At 43.4% G+C, this 17,753-nt stretch overlaps 1 protein-coding gene across 12 annotated transcripts in view; it reads right to left on the bottom strand.

Moving 5' to 3' along the window:
• IQSEC1 (IQ motif and Sec7 domain ArfGEF 1) overlaps window positions 1–17,753 on the bottom strand; it is a 258,195-nt gene that overhangs the window by 53,701 nt on the left and 186,741 nt on the right. Inside the window, exon 1 of one of the 12 annotated variants that reach the window (XM_072347513.1) lies at window positions 456–640. The exons of the other annotated variants lie outside the window; for them this stretch is intronic. Within the exon in view, the coding sequence (XP_072203614.1) occupies window positions 456–520 (65 nt within the window). The 5' untranslated portion in view covers window positions 521–640. Of the gene's footprint in view, window positions 1–455; window positions 641–17,753 lie in introns of those variants that run through there. 12 annotated transcript variants of the gene reach the window in all.

The following is a 17,753-nucleotide window of genomic DNA, read 5'->3' as shown; positions in this document are numbered from 1 at the left end:
AGCAATACGAGGAGACACGCGTTAACACAAGCCCAAATTTCCTTTCTTCTCGCAGCAGCTGCTCACCGTTCCCTCCGTAGCGGCCTTCGAGCCCCGCTCCCGCCCCGCCCGCCCGGGGGTCCCGGCGCAGCCCGACAGCTCGGAGCGGGACGCTGACAGCCATGTGAGCGCTCAGCCGACCCCGAAGTTCCCGGAGAGCAGCGCGCCCTGCTCGCACCGCAGCGCAGCTCCGGGAAGGCTCCGGGCAGCTCCACAGCTCGCCTACAGCAGCGAGGGCCGTTCGGACGGCGGCGGCCCCGCAGAGCCACGGCCGCAGCGCTACCTCCGGAGCCGCCGGGCCCCGCTCGCTTTCCTCACTCCGAGACCGGCAACGGAGGAGGAGGCCGGGCGGCGAGCGGAGCCCTTTGTGCGTCGGGACGGCGCTCCGCCGAGCGGGACCCCGCGGCACGGCTTACCAGCTGTCAAGCTCCAGCTCCAGCAGCGACTGTGTCCTCTCGGAGCTGCAGTGCAGGCACCACATGGCCGGGCCGAAGTCGCGGGCGGAATGCTCCGCGCTGCCACCATAGCCGCCCCTCGGCGCCCCGCCCCCGCCCGCTCCCCTCGGCGGCCGCTCTCGGGGCGGGCGGGAAAGGCGCGCGGCGGGAGGGGGGGGGGGGGCGGAGGGGAAGGGCGCGCGCCCGAAGCGGCTCGCGCTCCCCCCCCTGCCCCCCCACTGTCCCGCGCGCACGCGCTGAGGGCGGTTGCCCGGGGAACGCGCTGCACCTCAGGGCCGCCGGGCGCTGCCGGGCGCTGCCGGGCCCCGAGAGCCAGCGGTGCCCGCCGGAGCCGGCCCGGAACCCGGCGACGCGCAGGTGCCTCGTGGCAGCCCGGGAGGGGTTTTTCTGAGCGCTGCGCGGGCATAATTAAAGCCTGGAGACTTAATTACACCTACGGCGAGCGGCCTGCCCTCCTCTTCAGGAGGGAGATCGGGGCCTCCTCGGGAATGCCCGGAGCTCCTTTCGGGCAGAGCACAACGGGCCTTTCCAATAGATCCCTTACAGCAAAGCGGCTTGCTAACATCCAGATTATTATCACTTCTTTTTCTTTTCTTTCTACCCCGGCATCCAGCTGTTCCCATGTGCCTCACTTCTGTCTCCATGTGCCTCACTTCTGTCTCCCTCCATCTGCTAAAAAAATCCTTCAAGTTTCTTTGAAATTATTTAAAGTCCAACGTGAAAGTGCATGCGGGACAGAGGAACACCAAGGCCCGGCCCAAGGCCATGCTGAGCCTCTGCTGCAACCCAAAGAGCATCCCTGGAAAGCACAACGCACAATAACCAAGCTAAGAAGTATTTCAGATCCGCCAGAATAGGAGCATAAAATAGGAGCGCAGCCTGTTTAAAATCCTAGCTCAAGGCAACGGCAGCAGCTGTGCTGGTGGCACATATCCCACCCATTTATTCTGAAGCATTCTAAGCAAGGAAATGGAGCAGCGTTGTCAACTTCACAGACATTCAAAACAACAGCATCTAAGCTTCCCTGTTGTTGTTTTGAATGTTAGCATAACAGCCCCAATCCTATTTCTTTTCATTGAAGCATCTTTTATACACTGCATTAGAACGAGGCGGGCTGAGGCTCTCCATTACAAGGCAGAACGCGAACTCATCCGGCAGAGCGCACACAAAGCAGCGTATAAAGGATGATGGCACACGAAGGGCTGTGGAGGCCTGGAGACAGGAGAACAAGCCTTTTGTGAGGAGTGGTTGATTTATAATAGGAGAAATATATACATCTGTCAGAGCCAGATTTTTTGGATTAAAATGAATAACTGAAAAAAATATGAAGGTCCTATTAGCTCTCATTGCTTCGCTGAATCCTGACCCAGAAAGCTTCTAGTTTTTGCTGTATCATGCCCTCAGTATTCAGCATTTCTAAGTGGGAAACTTCCACTGCTTCAGAAAGTACAGCAGCTCTGGAGTGAAGCAAGTTCTGGCAGGCAATAGCTCCTCACCAGGATCAGAAAGAACGGCCGAATTTTATCATCACTATTTGACAGATGAATAAGAATCACTCCCATTTTTTATTTATTTATTTTTAAGTGGATCCACAACGCAGTGATTAAAGTAATGGAAAAAATGAAGTCTAAATGGAGTTAATTAAAGCTTGGTAATTTAGAAATAAAAACCATTTTATCTCCTACACTATGGGAAAAGGTGGTTTAACTTCCATAACCTCGCATACTCACACATCTCTTCTGTAGAAACCGGACGGTTCTGCACAAATATTAACACTGAAACTGCATGATTTCTTTACGCACAACATTTAACACTTCTTTTCCTAATCAAAAATGATTATGCTTCATGAGGCTTTCCAAGCCATCCTGCCTCAAAGCCTGGAAAACAGAGAGGGCTTGCATTGCATCTGGAAGGTTAACCCAAGCTCCAAAGAGATAAGGAACCAGCCAGTTCTGGAACCTGTTGCTGCCAGGGAACAGTGCCTTAGCAGCTGCCTGCAGCGTTCAAAATGCCTCCTGAGCTCCTCTGCTGACCTACACCACCAATAACTGAAGACTACTTGCTCTTCGCAGTTTACAAAGACCGCTCCCAAAGCATTTTTAGTTTTACAGGTCAAAAAAGAACAGCTGAAACTGCACTATAAAGCCAGTGACAAATATTGCTGCCTACAGGTACACAGAAATGAGCGTTTCAAAAAACAGCGAGGCCAGTATGATTAATATCCTGTAATAATACAAGAAAGCAAGATGGATTTTGAGTTTCCTGTGAAAACATTTCGTGGAACCATCAAAACAACTTGCTTTCCAAATGAAGTTTCCCTTCATCAAAATAAGCATCATGTCTGTGTAAGCCGGGGAAACTGTCTAACCACAGCCACTCCTTGTCTTCGTTTAGATGCCAGGGTACTGCAGAACGGGAAAGTAATTAAGAAAACAAGAACCATTCTTGGATGAGTTTTTGGTTCATTTTTCAGGGGTAGGAGGGGATGTCGGGGGGACACATGGCCAGCGAGCTTACTGCTAAAGGCTTCATTCCTCATCATCTGCACGGCTTTTTACTGAAGTTTTCCTTTGTACCATACTTTTAGTAATGAAAACATTCCAGCACATAAAAACAGCCCAGATCCCTGTAGTCTGGAGAATTCTCAGAAGTTTAGTCAGAAGCTAAAAACACTGCTTAAAGAAATCAGGTTCAAGAAAGAGCACAGTAAAAGGCTCAGCTGTGTCCTTGTACTGTGTATACAACATACTTCTTATTTACAGTATATATCATGAGAACTGATCGTATCTTTCTGATGATAAAAGAATCCAAATGACTTTAGCCCAGTTAAACACCTGGATCGAATGTGCGTTCTGCAGTTTCCTCAGGAGGCATTAGGCATGGATTCCAATGAGACTGGGTCTAACCAGCTTTCAGTGAAACTCAAATATGTTAAGGAAGGACACACCTACACTAACTGTTTTGATAGTGATGTTACTGCACGTCTATAAACCAAAGACTATTTACATTGCAGTGCCTGCTTTCAAGATCTCACAGTTATCCAGGCAGCCTCTTCACACAGAACTCTTTGACATCACAGACAGACGCTACAACCATTCCATGTTTTTCTGGTCCTGACTCAACGCCCTTCTGCTCCAAGCTTTGTCTCTATGTGTAACCAGGCACAAATCCAAAGCAGACATAAGCAGTCCACAAGTCAGCTGCTAAATGGAAACTGGTTTCCAGAGGAGAAACCAAGTGCAGACAGTTTGAATGTAGGCTGGATATAAACCAGAAAGGGCAGCTCAGACACTCTGATCTCAAAAGCAGTCACACAATTTTCTGAAAATGTTTCCTATTTCAGAACCTGTTGCAGATTTCCTTCAGCAGACACAAGCATGTAAGCTAGATAAGCAGAACAACCAACCAGTGCTAACAAACCTCATTTCAAACACCACACGGATAATGGTTATAGCTTCCCCCACCCCCAACTTCAACAATCCCAAATTCTCAGTTTGTTTTGACCATTCTCCTGTAAAATTTCCATTAAATTACTTTAAAATCGCTTTTAGTCTTTAAAACCTGAAGCAGAGATTAAATGACAAAGTATTCTATAAGCACAAGATCTCACATGTATTCCAACACGGGAAATGAAACACAGAAAAACAAATGATTGATGCACTACACAGATGGCATTGTGGCTTCTGTGTCAGGGCAGCCTGGAGCAGTTATTTTTGGAAGGATCTCCTGTTTATGTTTCAGCATTTAAAACCCATCTCTGCTGGACCACGAGCCATCAGGTAACGGGCAGGCTGTGATTTTTCATGGACAGGTGGGGCTTGAGTTTTAAGGACAGTCTTTTTGGTGGCACACAGCTACAGGTTTTTTCTTTCCGAACAACACAGGAACAGTATGTCATGCTTCGTACCAAACACAGAGGTGATGTTTCAAGCCTCAGAAGAGGGTGACCAGGCGGGGACTGAACAGCTCACGTGGACTTCTACTCCACTTCATCTGAACTTTCTAGGTGGCTTTGAAGCAATATAACAAACAGGGGCTGTTTGTCCCTTGTTCCCCAGCTGCCATTTTGACATCTAGCTGGCACTGGAGCTGCCACCAGGACACCACAGAACACAGAGCAGGGTAAGAAGACAAGAAAGCAAATTTTCCTATCTTAGTATCCTCGCTCCTAGCAAACTGTTGGAGCACAACTAATAATACGACACAAAGTTATCTCTGCTTCATAAAAAAAGATTCAGCTGACATAAGAAGAAATTAAGGAACTTGGAAATCTGTGTGCAAGAGGAAGTAAGCCAAGATTTCACACTATGAACTCACCCTCACTAGATCGGAAATTAGGGGTAAATAACTCCAAAGCAAGCAAGAAAAGCTTACAATTACAAAGCTGGTTAACTCACTGTAGGTGTTGGATCACCCACTGCATGTCACTCACTCCAGTTTTCGGTCAGTGTGACCCGTAAATACTAAAGAACAACTCACAAATGCAGCTTCTGTTTTGCTATCGTTGTTATATTTAACTCTTCAGTAGTGAACGTTAAACTATTCAGTCTTCCTTGCTAAAGCTAACTGTTTTATTTCTAGTGCAGAAACATCATTAAACCTTAAATTAAGCACAACACTGAAATGTTGGTATACCCAGTAATCTACATAAATCATTGTTATTTAATACGTTAATAGCTAAGATAAAGTTTATAAACCCCAGAGTGCAACAAACTCAATTTGGAATTACAAGCACACAGCAATTTGTAAAACATGTCATCTAAATCTACAGTAATTATGACCCTGCTTAAGGGTAATTCCCAACTTAATCACATTAAATACACTATTATTTCCAAGACTTAAAAGGCCAAAATGGGCATTTATCTTGCATTTTGCTTGAATAAAAGCAAAGTGCTGCCCAAGGAAGGAAAAAAAAAAGAAGAAAAAAAGAAAAAAAATCCCAGGGTTCTCAGGTTCTCTCTATATATACAGAGCATGAACAATTGAAGTCTTGTACAATAAAACACATGTGGGCCTAAAGATGTCACTTCTTTCCAGTCAGCTTTTGGGGGTTATTAATCCAACTCACTGCTTGAAAAAGTCACACTGACATGTAAGGATCCCTCTCCTCTCCCCATGATGAGTTCTCAGCTTCTCACGCTCCTTCCCTCCATGGTTACCTGTACACGTCAGGAAAATACCCTGCTTTAAAAGAACCAACCCAAACATTGGGATATATTGATTTCCAGATTACAGCCCAATGCCTTCCCACAATATTCTCTTCAGGCATCACATGACAGTTGTTAATAAACATGAACGGATTCCATGTGCAGACATAGCACACCATGGTAAGTCCCCCACAGGACCTGGAATAACCTAGAAATTCTCAAGTATGCCAGGTAACTCTTCACAAGCTAACACTCCACTGTACTTATCCTGGTTTTGTATCCCCAGAATGGATTTTGTATCTCCTCTCGTATGAGCTCATTCATTTCCTATGGCTGTGTCCTACTTCGCTGTTTTGTTTTGTTTTTAAATGCCAGTAACACAAAAATTGGAATTAAAACAATAATTACAACTTCATTTTTAAGCTGAACTTAAAAGGCCTTTAAATAAACACATCTGGGAAAAGGCCTTATGGCGTCGGTTGCCATGGAGCAGGCAAAACAATGAATCTTTGTAGTCATTCTGCTCTTCTAAAAACAGATCCAAAGGCTATTTAAGGCAATGGAAATCTTCTCTGACCTGGGGAGGTTGTGGGCTGCATACTGTAATTTGCAGCTACCTATCTCAAAAAAGAAAAGCACACCACAGCTTTACAAAATATAAGATAGCTTTATCCCCATGTGAAAGATAGCGATACTGAAGCACAAAGACCATAAACCCTCACAGAGGAAAACCACAGTAACTATTCAAAGTGACCTTGCAGATCTCTAGGAGAGCTAAAAGTGAAGCAGAGCTACGTATTCAGCTTCTTTATTCCATTCCATAAAACAAGACACTCAGCTCTTGAGAGTGAGGAAAGAAAAGGGTCTGCCTTGCTCCTCAAAGGAAATCTTGCCATTGAAAGTCAGAAGTCTGCAGCAAACTCTCTCCTTAGGCCTGGTTAGAGGATTGGAATCTACATTCTGATTTTGACTGGGAGGGGGACTGGAAGGGAGGAGGGAATTTCCAAGGAGATAAAAACATTATTAAATGTTAAGATTCGTCTCATAAAGTAGCATATGCAAACCAGACAGCCCAGAAAGCCACAGCGAGTTGTAAAACACACAGAATTTCAGAGATGGAAAAAGCAAAGCATAAAGAGGATTAGATCACAGTCACAGCAGTCACCCAAAGCCGGGATTCCTGACTCAAAATTCTCTGCTGTCAGTGCTCTGACCCGATTTTGTGGCTCAAAGTCAGCAGTTGATCCTCCAAACCCACACTTGTGTGGAAAGCTATTGTAAATGATATTATGTACTCTGCAACACTGATTATTTACACCTATAGGAACAGCATCCAAAGAAATAATATTAGAGAGCCTTTTTTTTTTAGTACAGCATGTCGAGTTTTCTCTCAAAGGACTATGAAAAACTGACCATGCTGCTTCTGAGAGGATCTTTTATTCTCTCGTTCTGCCTAGTGCCGCTTCTCTTTGTGCTGCTCACAGCAAGAAACATTTCTGGTGTTCAAAAGCATTCAGCAGTTATTAGATAACTACATTTCATCACAGTATTACTAAGCAATTCAAAACCTCTTTCAGCAGATCCATAACCCTGTGTGATTATTAATTTTTGTTTGAATTAAATGCACCTCTCCTTTCAAAAAAGCACAACCAAGAGACCCTCAGCATCCACGGATGGTGCCGTGACTCACCCCAGCAGCGGAGCTGTGCCTGAGCAGTACAAGCTGTGAGCTCGTTTACCAACAGCGAGCAGTGGCTCTTCAAGAGAAAACACCTTCTTTGTACCAAGCCATCGTCTGAAGGATAGCAGATGCTTGGAAATCCCCCCAAGAAAGCGCAGACACCGACAAGGAGCCAGAGAGCAGCACTGGAAAGGAGTTCATCTGTAAGCTAAGAAGGCCACTCTACTACTGCCAGGAATTGTATATCAAAATGGAATAAAAAGGAGAGGAAGACCTTTGGTCTGCATTCTTAGGGGCAATAAACCAGGACTCTGTACTGCAAATACAAGGTGATTGCAGTTCGCAAGTCTGGTGATACTGTGGTACATCTAATAGTCCTTTGTCTCTGAGGAGTGAAATATGTACGACAGGCTCCACCTTTTTCTCAACTCATCACATCCTTCAGTGAACCCAGAGTTCTCACAGCACAGCAGACACTGGGAGGTGGGTGCTGCCAACACAAAGTCTCCAGTGCAGGATCTCACTGGCTGTGCCTGCATTGCCACTGCTGAGCATGGGTGGTACCACCAGGTCTGTGCTGATGTACACGGATGCTCTAAAGCAGCAGATCTCACAGAGATCTGGAGCTAAGTGCTCTGTTTCTGAAGTGCTCCTTAGTCAGCACAAATGACTTACGTGAAGTATTTCTTCCATATAGGAGGAGTGCAGAGGAAGTTCTTCATTCAGAGGGTGGTGATGCACTGGAATAGGTTGCCCAAGGAGGCTGTGGATGCCCCATCCCTGGAGGCATTCAAGGCCAGGCTGGATGAATCAATAAGACCCACTTAAGGCACAAAAGAAAAGCAATGCAAATTTTCACTGTTGTTTTGTACCTTCAGGTATTATCTCCAAATGAGACTACAATGAAAACATGATTTGGGGCATTTTAACATGACTGAATACCACTGCTAAAAAGCCCTAAGGAAACCCACTGACACAGGGCGATGGGAAGCTCCATAGCCAGCCCACACAGCAGTTAGTAAACCTGTCACTGAATGAGAAGCCCTCAAATGAGGTTGGACAAAATAAGACCATTGAGATGATTCCTACAATCCAGGCAGCTATTACACAGCGTATTAATGCTCTTGAGGCACCTAGGGGATGTCAAGCTCTCTCTTAAAAATACGCCACACGAGAAGGTTCCCTGCAGCTTCCCCTTTTTATCCACTTTCATTCTATGTCAGTAATAACGTACTGTCTGTGCAAAGCATTTATTTGAGCTTAGCAGACAGCTGAGATTAACAACACTTAGTTATGCTTCATGTCATCAGCATCATCTCAAAAGCTCTCAATCTGCAAGAGAAGCAGTTTTGTTTGCTTAGAATGTTTTCTTTTCCTGTTTAAGCTATTCACAATTTCAGTAAGATGAGTGAACTCGTGTGTGCCCATTGTGTTTTGTACCTACACAAAAGCCAAGCAGAACAATAAATGACTACTTTTAACACAGCTTTATGAATACTGGCTAATTCTGGAAAACACAACTGTGTGCCTTCGAAACAAGAATGGGAAAGAATTCCAAACTCCACAAGTGCTGTCTGAAGGCTATGAAAGTAATTATCAGCCAGGATTAAAGCAAATATCTGAACGTTGCTAATTTATGTCCTGTATAAAAGTGCCTTTCCATAGAGCATTAGTGACATCTGGCTAAATAACGTGCTATATTGAGAAATCACGTGTACAGCACACAGTGTGGAGAAGTGCTTATTTTCCATGCCCTTCTGCAAGTAGCATTCTAAAGCCAGTATTTTTTCTGCTTGAAGCTCCAATTGCATTACAGTTGTTTATCTTGAGAGCAGCCGCTAAGTTCAAATGGTTTCTTCAATGACAAGCATCACTGAAATGTCCCACATATATAAAATATGTATGTATACATAAATATCCCATATTTATATATATATGACAGTTGATAGAAATCCAATTTTAAGGTAAATAAATGACTTTTTTTACTGACTGCTTATTTAAACAAATGAATAAGAATGTAACAGAGGAAGTCTTATCATACACCTAATGTTGTACTTAGAAGTGTTTTAGTAAAATATTTTCAGTGCACCCCTGCGCAATGCAGAACACAGGAAGGGTTTTTGTCTGCTTTTAAATGTCTCGCCACAAAGATGCACTGTATCACTCAGAAGCCTAAATTAAAAGCCAGGAATATTTACAGACATGCCCCTTTGTAGCTGTTGCACACTCTTATGCTCATTGCCCCATACTGCAAACCACTCTGCTGGCATTACAGAGCCTCCTCACACTGAATTCACTGCTCTGATGCTTACAGTTTTATTTAGGACGCAGCAAAGGGTGATCGCTAAGGGAAAAAAAACAACACAAAACCACATTCACCAACAGCGATCACATTGCAAAACGAGCTACTGTACTAAGGTCACCCTCCATATATACATAACCTAGGAAACAGCTGTGGTGTTGACAATAGCACTGTGTGTGGTAGCAAAGTATAAACCTCCACTAATTGACTTAAGTCCCTGAACTCGATTCAGTAGCCATAAAAGCCCTCATGTGGACCAGCTGCAAGAAGGGGAATGGAGGAAATGGCATTCAGTCCTAGGGTAAATTATGCAAACAAATATTGACTTTCTCCATGGTAACTTTTATAGTTAATAGAAACTTTGAATGGTATTTTGAGCCAGATATAAATAAGCAGAAATACAAGAGAAACCAATAAACACACACCTCAGAAGAGAAACATTCCATCCCAAAACACAATAAATAGCATAATAAATAATATTGCAATGGGAATATTTTTATTCTGCCGTTTCCTGAGACCAGAGGGCAGCATTTTGTCCTCTCTATGGAGTCTGGATGAGTTCTCAGAAAAAAGACTGGGCCACACTGCCCACTTCTACAGGGCGGCCTGGCAGGTTGCCTGAGCTCCACGCGCTGACCTGCCGTGGCACAGCAGAGCAGGACAGAGCTGGGTGTCAGAGATGGGACACGTGCTTTCCTCACTGAGCTGCCAGCAGGCACCATGCACCTCCCAGCTCCAGCACTACCTCAAAACACACCTACCATGTGCCTCCTTTTGACTTGAGGAGGCAACATGACAGAGTAGGACGGTTTAACATTACCTTTCTAGATACTATTAAACAAGAAGTAAACTTACTGTCATAGTTCTGTACCTACATTTAAAAGCAACCTGGAGATCAGAAACAGGAAGTCATTTCAATGTAAGTTCATTTTTTCTGCCACCACAAGGAGGTAAAATCACCCCATTTTCCCTCTAATCCACGTCTGTGCTATAAAGTGCAGTAATTTGACAAATAAAAATGAGCTAGAAGCAATAGAAGGAATTATATAGAATGTGCTGTAAATGGGTGATCTCTGGCACTTGCTGTACAAATTTTCAGTGAACTAGTTTGTATCAGCATTATATATCCTCACTAATAAGAAGGAAAAGGGCTCTGGATGTGAAGAACTTTACAGTTTTTCCTCCTCAGCTCAACACACACAGGACTACAAAGCACTGGCACTTCAATCACTTGGTATCCTTTCATGTTAACTGACTAGGGAGATTTCCTCCTACTCCAGGGTAGAATTTTTCTCAGCGTGTTTAAAGCTCTGCTGGTCAAGAATCCAGAAGACTAAATTACAAGAAACATTTTAATTTGTGGACATGATTGCCCACTGGTAATTGAGGGCAGAGCATGGCTGGCAACATGCAGCTGGAATTCAATACAGCTGGCACAGAGTAAGAGAAGATCCAGTTCCAACCAATGTCACTGTATGGAAACCTGCCCACAGCTTTTCTGTCTAATGGTCCTGACAGGTATGACAAATACAGATGATGACAAAATGGGCTCTTTCATAGGCTGAAAGTCACTGCTGACCACAGAAAGCTTCTAGTATGAACGCTATTTTACCAACTGTACAGCTGATCTCTTACTCTACATCAAATGGAAAGCTAAGCTTAAGGTGCAAACCCACCATGCGCATGCACAGGAGACTGCAGCACATTGTCAGAGGAACCAAAAAAGGTGAAGCTAAAGAGTTGACAATTAACACTTTTTTTTCTGGAAATCCATTTTCAGGTATGGCAGGTATTTTACTCATGGTAAAAGCCTGAGATGAAGCGATATGACACCCACTGTGCCTCTATGCAAACCAAGCTGACCCTCCCAGTTCCTAAGTGGCAGCTGAGAACACCACCAGCCATGCCATACAGGAACCACACCTCTGAAATCCCCCTCTACAATCCCAAAGGGACATTTGTTACATGCACTACTGTCCAAACAACCCATTATGTTCACCATGAGCAGGCAGCCTGCTGAGCCAGCAGTCCAACTTCCAACATGCTCCTTAAATAACGCACGGAGTACAGAAGTGCAGTGAGAACGTCCACTGTTACCTACGGCTATTCTGGTAACCTCATGTTATTTCTGTACATGCATAACACCATGGTTATTCCTGTTTTCCATCCCACTGAAATGAATGAAATAACTGGAGGACAAGCACTTCTATTCAGTTATTAACAGAGAAAAGTGGTACATAAGCACAGCAAGAGACTTCTACCTTCCTAGAGCTGGGGGGAAAATGAGTATCAATGTAGCTCAAAAAAATGTGAGAAACCTTTTGCATTTACTTGATTGGATCACCAGTTTGTATATCATGCCATCTCTCGTTTAAATTATGAACTGCAAAGTAATTGAAACGTGAAGTATTGCTCAATCAGTTCACATTATTTCAGTCATACTTGACTTCAAGTAATGACGTTTTTCTTCCTGCAGAAAAGAAGATTCAGATTTTTTGATCGTGGTGCTCTGTACTGTTTTAATAACTGTTCTCCACTGACAACATAATGAATGCTTCTTATGAAAACAGGTATGAAAAACTTTACAAAGATAACAGCAAAATTACTTTAATGTGTCTGAACTGCTCCAGTTGTTTCCTTGTAAAACCATTCTGGTCATTTTTCTTTCAAATCACGCAGCAATCTTTTGTTACTAATCACAGCGAGTTCCAACAAGTAACTTCAGATGCACAACGGGTAGAAAAGATGCATCTTACCTATACGATTCTCCTTCTGCATGTTGTAAACTACACTTTGCCTACCTGGGCTAATACAAACGAGGTCATTTATTTTGCTTTGACCTTGCCTATGAAGTCAACAGAACCTACCTTGGTATTTTGGTCAGCTACAGATTCTATTGCAGCCAGTACACAGCTACATGAAAATACCAGGGATTTACTCAGACTTCTTCCAACTGCATGTGAGGTTCTCCCTACTCAGGATACTTCTCTTACAACACTCAGCTTTGCACTCCCATGGGTTCACACACACTTGTTCCATGTGAAGTACTGCACTACCGTGTCTGCAAATAATGCAATACAAACATAAAAAGAGAGGCAGACAAGCTTACAGAAAGATTTGCTGGGGACCCTCATCTTGGAGAATATACTTCTGCATTTCTGCTTTTCAGAACACGCTGACCCATGTGTGACTGTAGCTCACAGAACGGCAGTTCTCCCTGTGTTTGTGGAGGAGGTGGAGAAGCTTTGGCTCCACATGAAAGACAAGGCTGCAGAATTCAGAGACAAACTCTAGCAAGTAAGGCTTTCTGGAAGGCTGTAACCACAGTTGGTGCTTCAAACCAATGTGCTAGCAGGGAAGGGTCTGGCAGAATCCCAGACAGGGACAAATGCCTGAAGCAAGTTAGTTTCTGCTACAGGAAACATCCGGAAATACACCGCGTGTTCAAAGTCCGTATCATTCAAAACCTAATTTAATCAATTTACCAGAGCCATTAGAATGCTCCCCTCCAGGGGAAAGGCAAAGGCACAAAAAAAGCATCTGATCTTGGTTCATTTCTATAAAGTGCGGTCAGACACATTCTAATCACAAGGCCAGACGAAAACACCACAATGCTGAAATCAGGGCTTCTTGCTGCCTTAGAACAAGAATGGAAGATGTTCCATGTTTGCCGTTTTTTAAGAACTATTCTATTTTACATATACCCTGATGATTGGTGCACATGGCCACGCTCTGACAGCAGGTAAAGCTTGTAATTCGTGATAAACGGCTCAATATGGATTTACAGTTTTGTAGAATGAATAGGTCAATGTATGAAGAACTCAAGCAGCCTTTCAGGTGAACCCAGCAGTGCAAGGAAGTACAGCAGCCTCAGAGACAGGTGCTAAAAAAAGAGTTGGAACAAAGGCTCTGCTGAAATAGCTCGGTTCAGTATTTATAGCCAGCTTTCACAAGAACACCACAAGAGAGAAAACTCTGCTAGCTTTGTTTGCTGAAAACAGAAACAATCGTGGCTTAGAGAAATATATACGTCCCCGCCTGGCACTTCAGACTAAAACATCCTGGGCACTCTTACCTGTCACTGCTAACAAACACTAAGGGCAGTGCAGGCAGCCAGGGCTTTCCTGGGGTTGGCCTGTTGGTGCTGCTCACCTTTCCACAGCTTCTTGTCCTACCCTGATTAAGTTGTCATTTGTACGTATGGAAGCTTTAAGGATCAGGCGACATACTGTATATTTTGCTTAAGTTTTGGTGCAGAAAAGTAAAAGCCTATCAATAAAGATTTACTTTGGAAAACATCTTTCCTCCAGCCTCTTAGACACATCTTGCTGCTCCTGCCCGGCAAGAGAGCAATTTATGATCACTGTCAGAATGATAAAGCAACTTGCCTTCTTTTTCACTGGAAAATTTGCATTGAAATCATCCTGTTGCAGCACGGAGAAACAGCACAGCAGCTTTGTGTAATGCCTGCCCTGAACAAAAGCTTTAAGCACCTTAAGGTGCTTTGCTTCTCAGATGAAGAGAACATTCTGAATGCAAATATACACATGTGGATAGCCAAGAGAGGGAATCTGTAGGGCATCAAATATCACAGGTTATTATTAGCAGTATTATTCATCTGTGTTCTCCAATACAGCCTGTTTCAGAGTTGCTCTTGATGTACAGATGAATAATGAAACCTTAGTGAATCTTAGTGAAGCAAAAGAGCACACAGAATGAGGGGAGAAGTGGCAGTGAATGAAAAAAGTGCAGTAAATATCTTCAGCAGTGCCCAGCCCTGGCACTGAAACTGGAGTGGTTCCGTTCTCTAACAGCTGGTACAGCCAATCAGAAGCCTGAATGTGGGATATGGAATAACTGCATTTCTTTGTTCATGTTTTCCAAACCATAGAACTCACACCTTAATTATTCTATTTCCTCTATGGGCAGTAAAAGCTAACTTCTTTTACTGCATGTTTTACTTCAGATTACGCATTTGTTATATTAAGATGGAAATAGAAATGTCTGCATTAATGCCTTGAATGCCAGTGCATTTTGTACAAGAATTTATAAATATTAACAAGATAAATTTTTTAAAGGCAAAATACACCATTAGCTTTTGTAAATGTTTAATTTTGAACGAATGGGAATCACATTTTCATATTAATGCAACCTTTCTACTCAAGATGCTCCCTGTGTGGAGTAAGAGATGAAACCAAAGCATTACTTGGGGGTTTCTTGGGGCTTGGGGTTTTCTATCCTGAACTAGGAACTTGAGCTCTCTTATTTCATCAAGACCAATGAAGGCCAAGACCACCGCTCTGTTATGAGGTGGTGATCAGGAAATAATCCGAATCATTTCATTTTTCATTTCTAGCAGCAGCAAAACGTTTGAGAAAAGAAGAAATGGAAAAAAACAAACCTCCTGAGGATCAGATTTCTACAGCTCAAGATCTCAGCTGGAGTGCTGCTCCTGCTGCCCACAGTGGCTGCAGCAACCATTCAGACGGGGCTGTAACAGCTCTGCTTTGATGCTCACTGCAGTTTAACTCACAGCAATAATTTACTATTCTCATTTTCACTTCTCAGATCCAGGCAAAGATATTAACGTAATAGGAATAAGGAATCTCATTTACGAATTTCCATACCCATACATCATACAAAACACAGTTCTGCAATATCCTGCCATGAGTCAAAGCAGAACAGAATCAGCAAAGCAACAACAGTTGGGGGTAGGAAGATCCTCTGTTCACAGAGCTACAGAGAAGGCAGACTATCAGCTGAGCATAAAGGTACGCTGCATGAAAGTACTAAAACCATAACTCGTTAAGAGGAATACTTTCAACACTGAAGGAATAACCAGAGTAACCTGTACTCACCTTAGAAGGACAACCCATTCCTTCATTCTAACTAACACTGGGTGTTATTTTTCTCCTTGCATGAGGAGGAATGCTACATAGAAGGCAGGCTCTGAAGGCTGTGATACAATGCAGACATCACAGAAAGCAAAGCAGTAAATACAAGATTGGACTAAAGAAAATTGTTCCACGCAACCTGATGTTCTCAGCTTAGGCCAACTCCTGCATCATCAGCAGTAAATAGCTGCTGATTTGACAGTTAATCACAGCATCACATCACTTTCATCCACACATTTTCTCAAGATACTGTCCAAAACAATAAAAATAAACAACATAACCTAATTCTCAAGTATAAACATGGAGGCAAACTGAAGACGAACCACACATTTAACCATTTATGTTAATTGTCCTTCACAGCAGAAAATAAGAACCCCCCACAGCCAAGTCCATGCTAGCTTCCAAAAGCCTTAGCTGCTTACACAGACTGGGCTCTGAGGCTAACAGGAACCCCAAGCACTACATTCTCAAAGGGACTTTGCAGTTAACAACTCCAAAAGGCAGGTTAGACTTGTTATTTCATAAACGTAACAACTGAGATGGGATTGGCATTGTAACAGGTGTATTCATAGTAGAATCTTAAGGGTGTCCTTCTGAGATGGTGCACAGTTCACACATCCCAGGATCCAGCGGGTTTTGCTCTAGCTGCTGGATCACAACACACAAAGCCTCAGGGGGTCCTGGACTCTGGGGTCTGTAAGCTGCTGGAGCTGCATGGAGCCATCCTGGCTCTGAATCGCTCATGGCATTTGGTTTATGTCTTTAAAGACTAAATAACCCCTTACTGATTAAGATCCTTCTGAAAACAGTATTTCAGTTCCCCGATTTTGTGTGTACACACTGTTTTGCAGATAGGCATAATATTTATATATATATATTTAGCTATACAGACTGTACTTAAACTCCAAGGGTGAGGAAAATGAGACAGCAGTGCAGCGTGGATGGGATGCAAAGCTATTTTAATTATGCCACCAGTGAAGTGCACATTAAAAAGCATCCCTGTAACAGCTGAAAAGTCCTTAGTGAATTCCAAAGGAAAAACATTTACTTCTGAATTTTCACTTAAGCAGGTGCCCGAAACGCTACCATGTACAATATGCCCACTGCAAACATTTATGTTCTATGGAAGACAGTAGAGGAATATAAATCATCTACCAGAAAGCCAATGTGCCATGTTGTTAATCTTCCTGTTCAGAACACACACACAGGGGAATAGCTATTTTTAGATATGTACTTATGCTAACTATTTTATCCAATGTATACATACACAAGCAGCTCCCAACTCTCAACTCTTCACCTGTATCAGTATCAGCTGTTCCTCTTCCATAGCCTATAAGGCTGCCATTATTTCAGGTCAGGTTTCTTATGGCAGTAAGTACAACCCACTTTCCACAGTATTTTTATAACAAGCTGTAGTTCTAAAACAAGCTGTAAAAATATATTTAAAAGCCTCCACCTAAACTATATTTACAAGGTGTGGATGTATGTTCCTTGTGCCACACCAAGGAAGGGTAAGAGAGGTAGTTCAGTCATTTGTTGTGAGCTAGGATAGCAATTTCTGACAAACTGTGGCCATTTCACTCCCACACCAATGGCTACTTCCCACTCAGTAGGAGTGACTGAATGTGGTGGTGTGACAGAGCTGCTCCACCTTTGTGTAGCTGGAAAAGTACCGGCTATTCCAGAGGGATGGCAGCTGCAGAAGTTTACCTCCACCCAACAGATCCTGCAGTAGTTTCAGAAACTGGGAACAAGAATTTGAATGTCTTCTCCACTCACCAATCAAATTCATATCACCTGGAAGATGCAGAACATACACTGCATCCACTGTGGCACTCTTGAACTTTATCATGTGAGTGCTTATGAACCACTCTATTTAACCAACTCAAGAGGCTGCCTGCAGTGCTGGGCTGTTACAGCAGCTTTTGAAAAGTATTTTTAAAGGGCTCCTTCAAGCCAGGCAGCCTTCCTGAACTTGTTATGCAAGAGGTCTATGCACAGTTCATTCAGAACAGCCCTGAGGATTAGTCCTGTTGGACCCTTTGTGCTTAATCTTCGCCAAGCAACAGCGTGGTGGAAGCATTCCTCAGATGTGCTGACGGGAAGAATCTGCTGCCAAAAGTCAACCAAATATGCAAGCCTTCAGAATGGAGTATTTCCTTAGATACTCGATGTGTCTATTCTCCATTATCTCTCATAGTAATTACATCAGGCAACCTCACATTCAGTTGTCAC

This window comes from Excalfactoria chinensis, chromosome 12 (assembly GCF_039878825.1).
Source record: "Excalfactoria chinensis isolate bCotChi1 chromosome 12, bCotChi1.hap2, whole genome shotgun sequence".
Classification (NCBI taxonomy): domain Eukaryota; kingdom Metazoa; phylum Chordata; class Aves; order Galliformes; family Phasianidae; genus Excalfactoria; species Excalfactoria chinensis.
The sequence above is the reverse complement of the archived record's forward strand: the minus strand, read 5'-3'. Positions and strand labels throughout refer to the sequence as shown.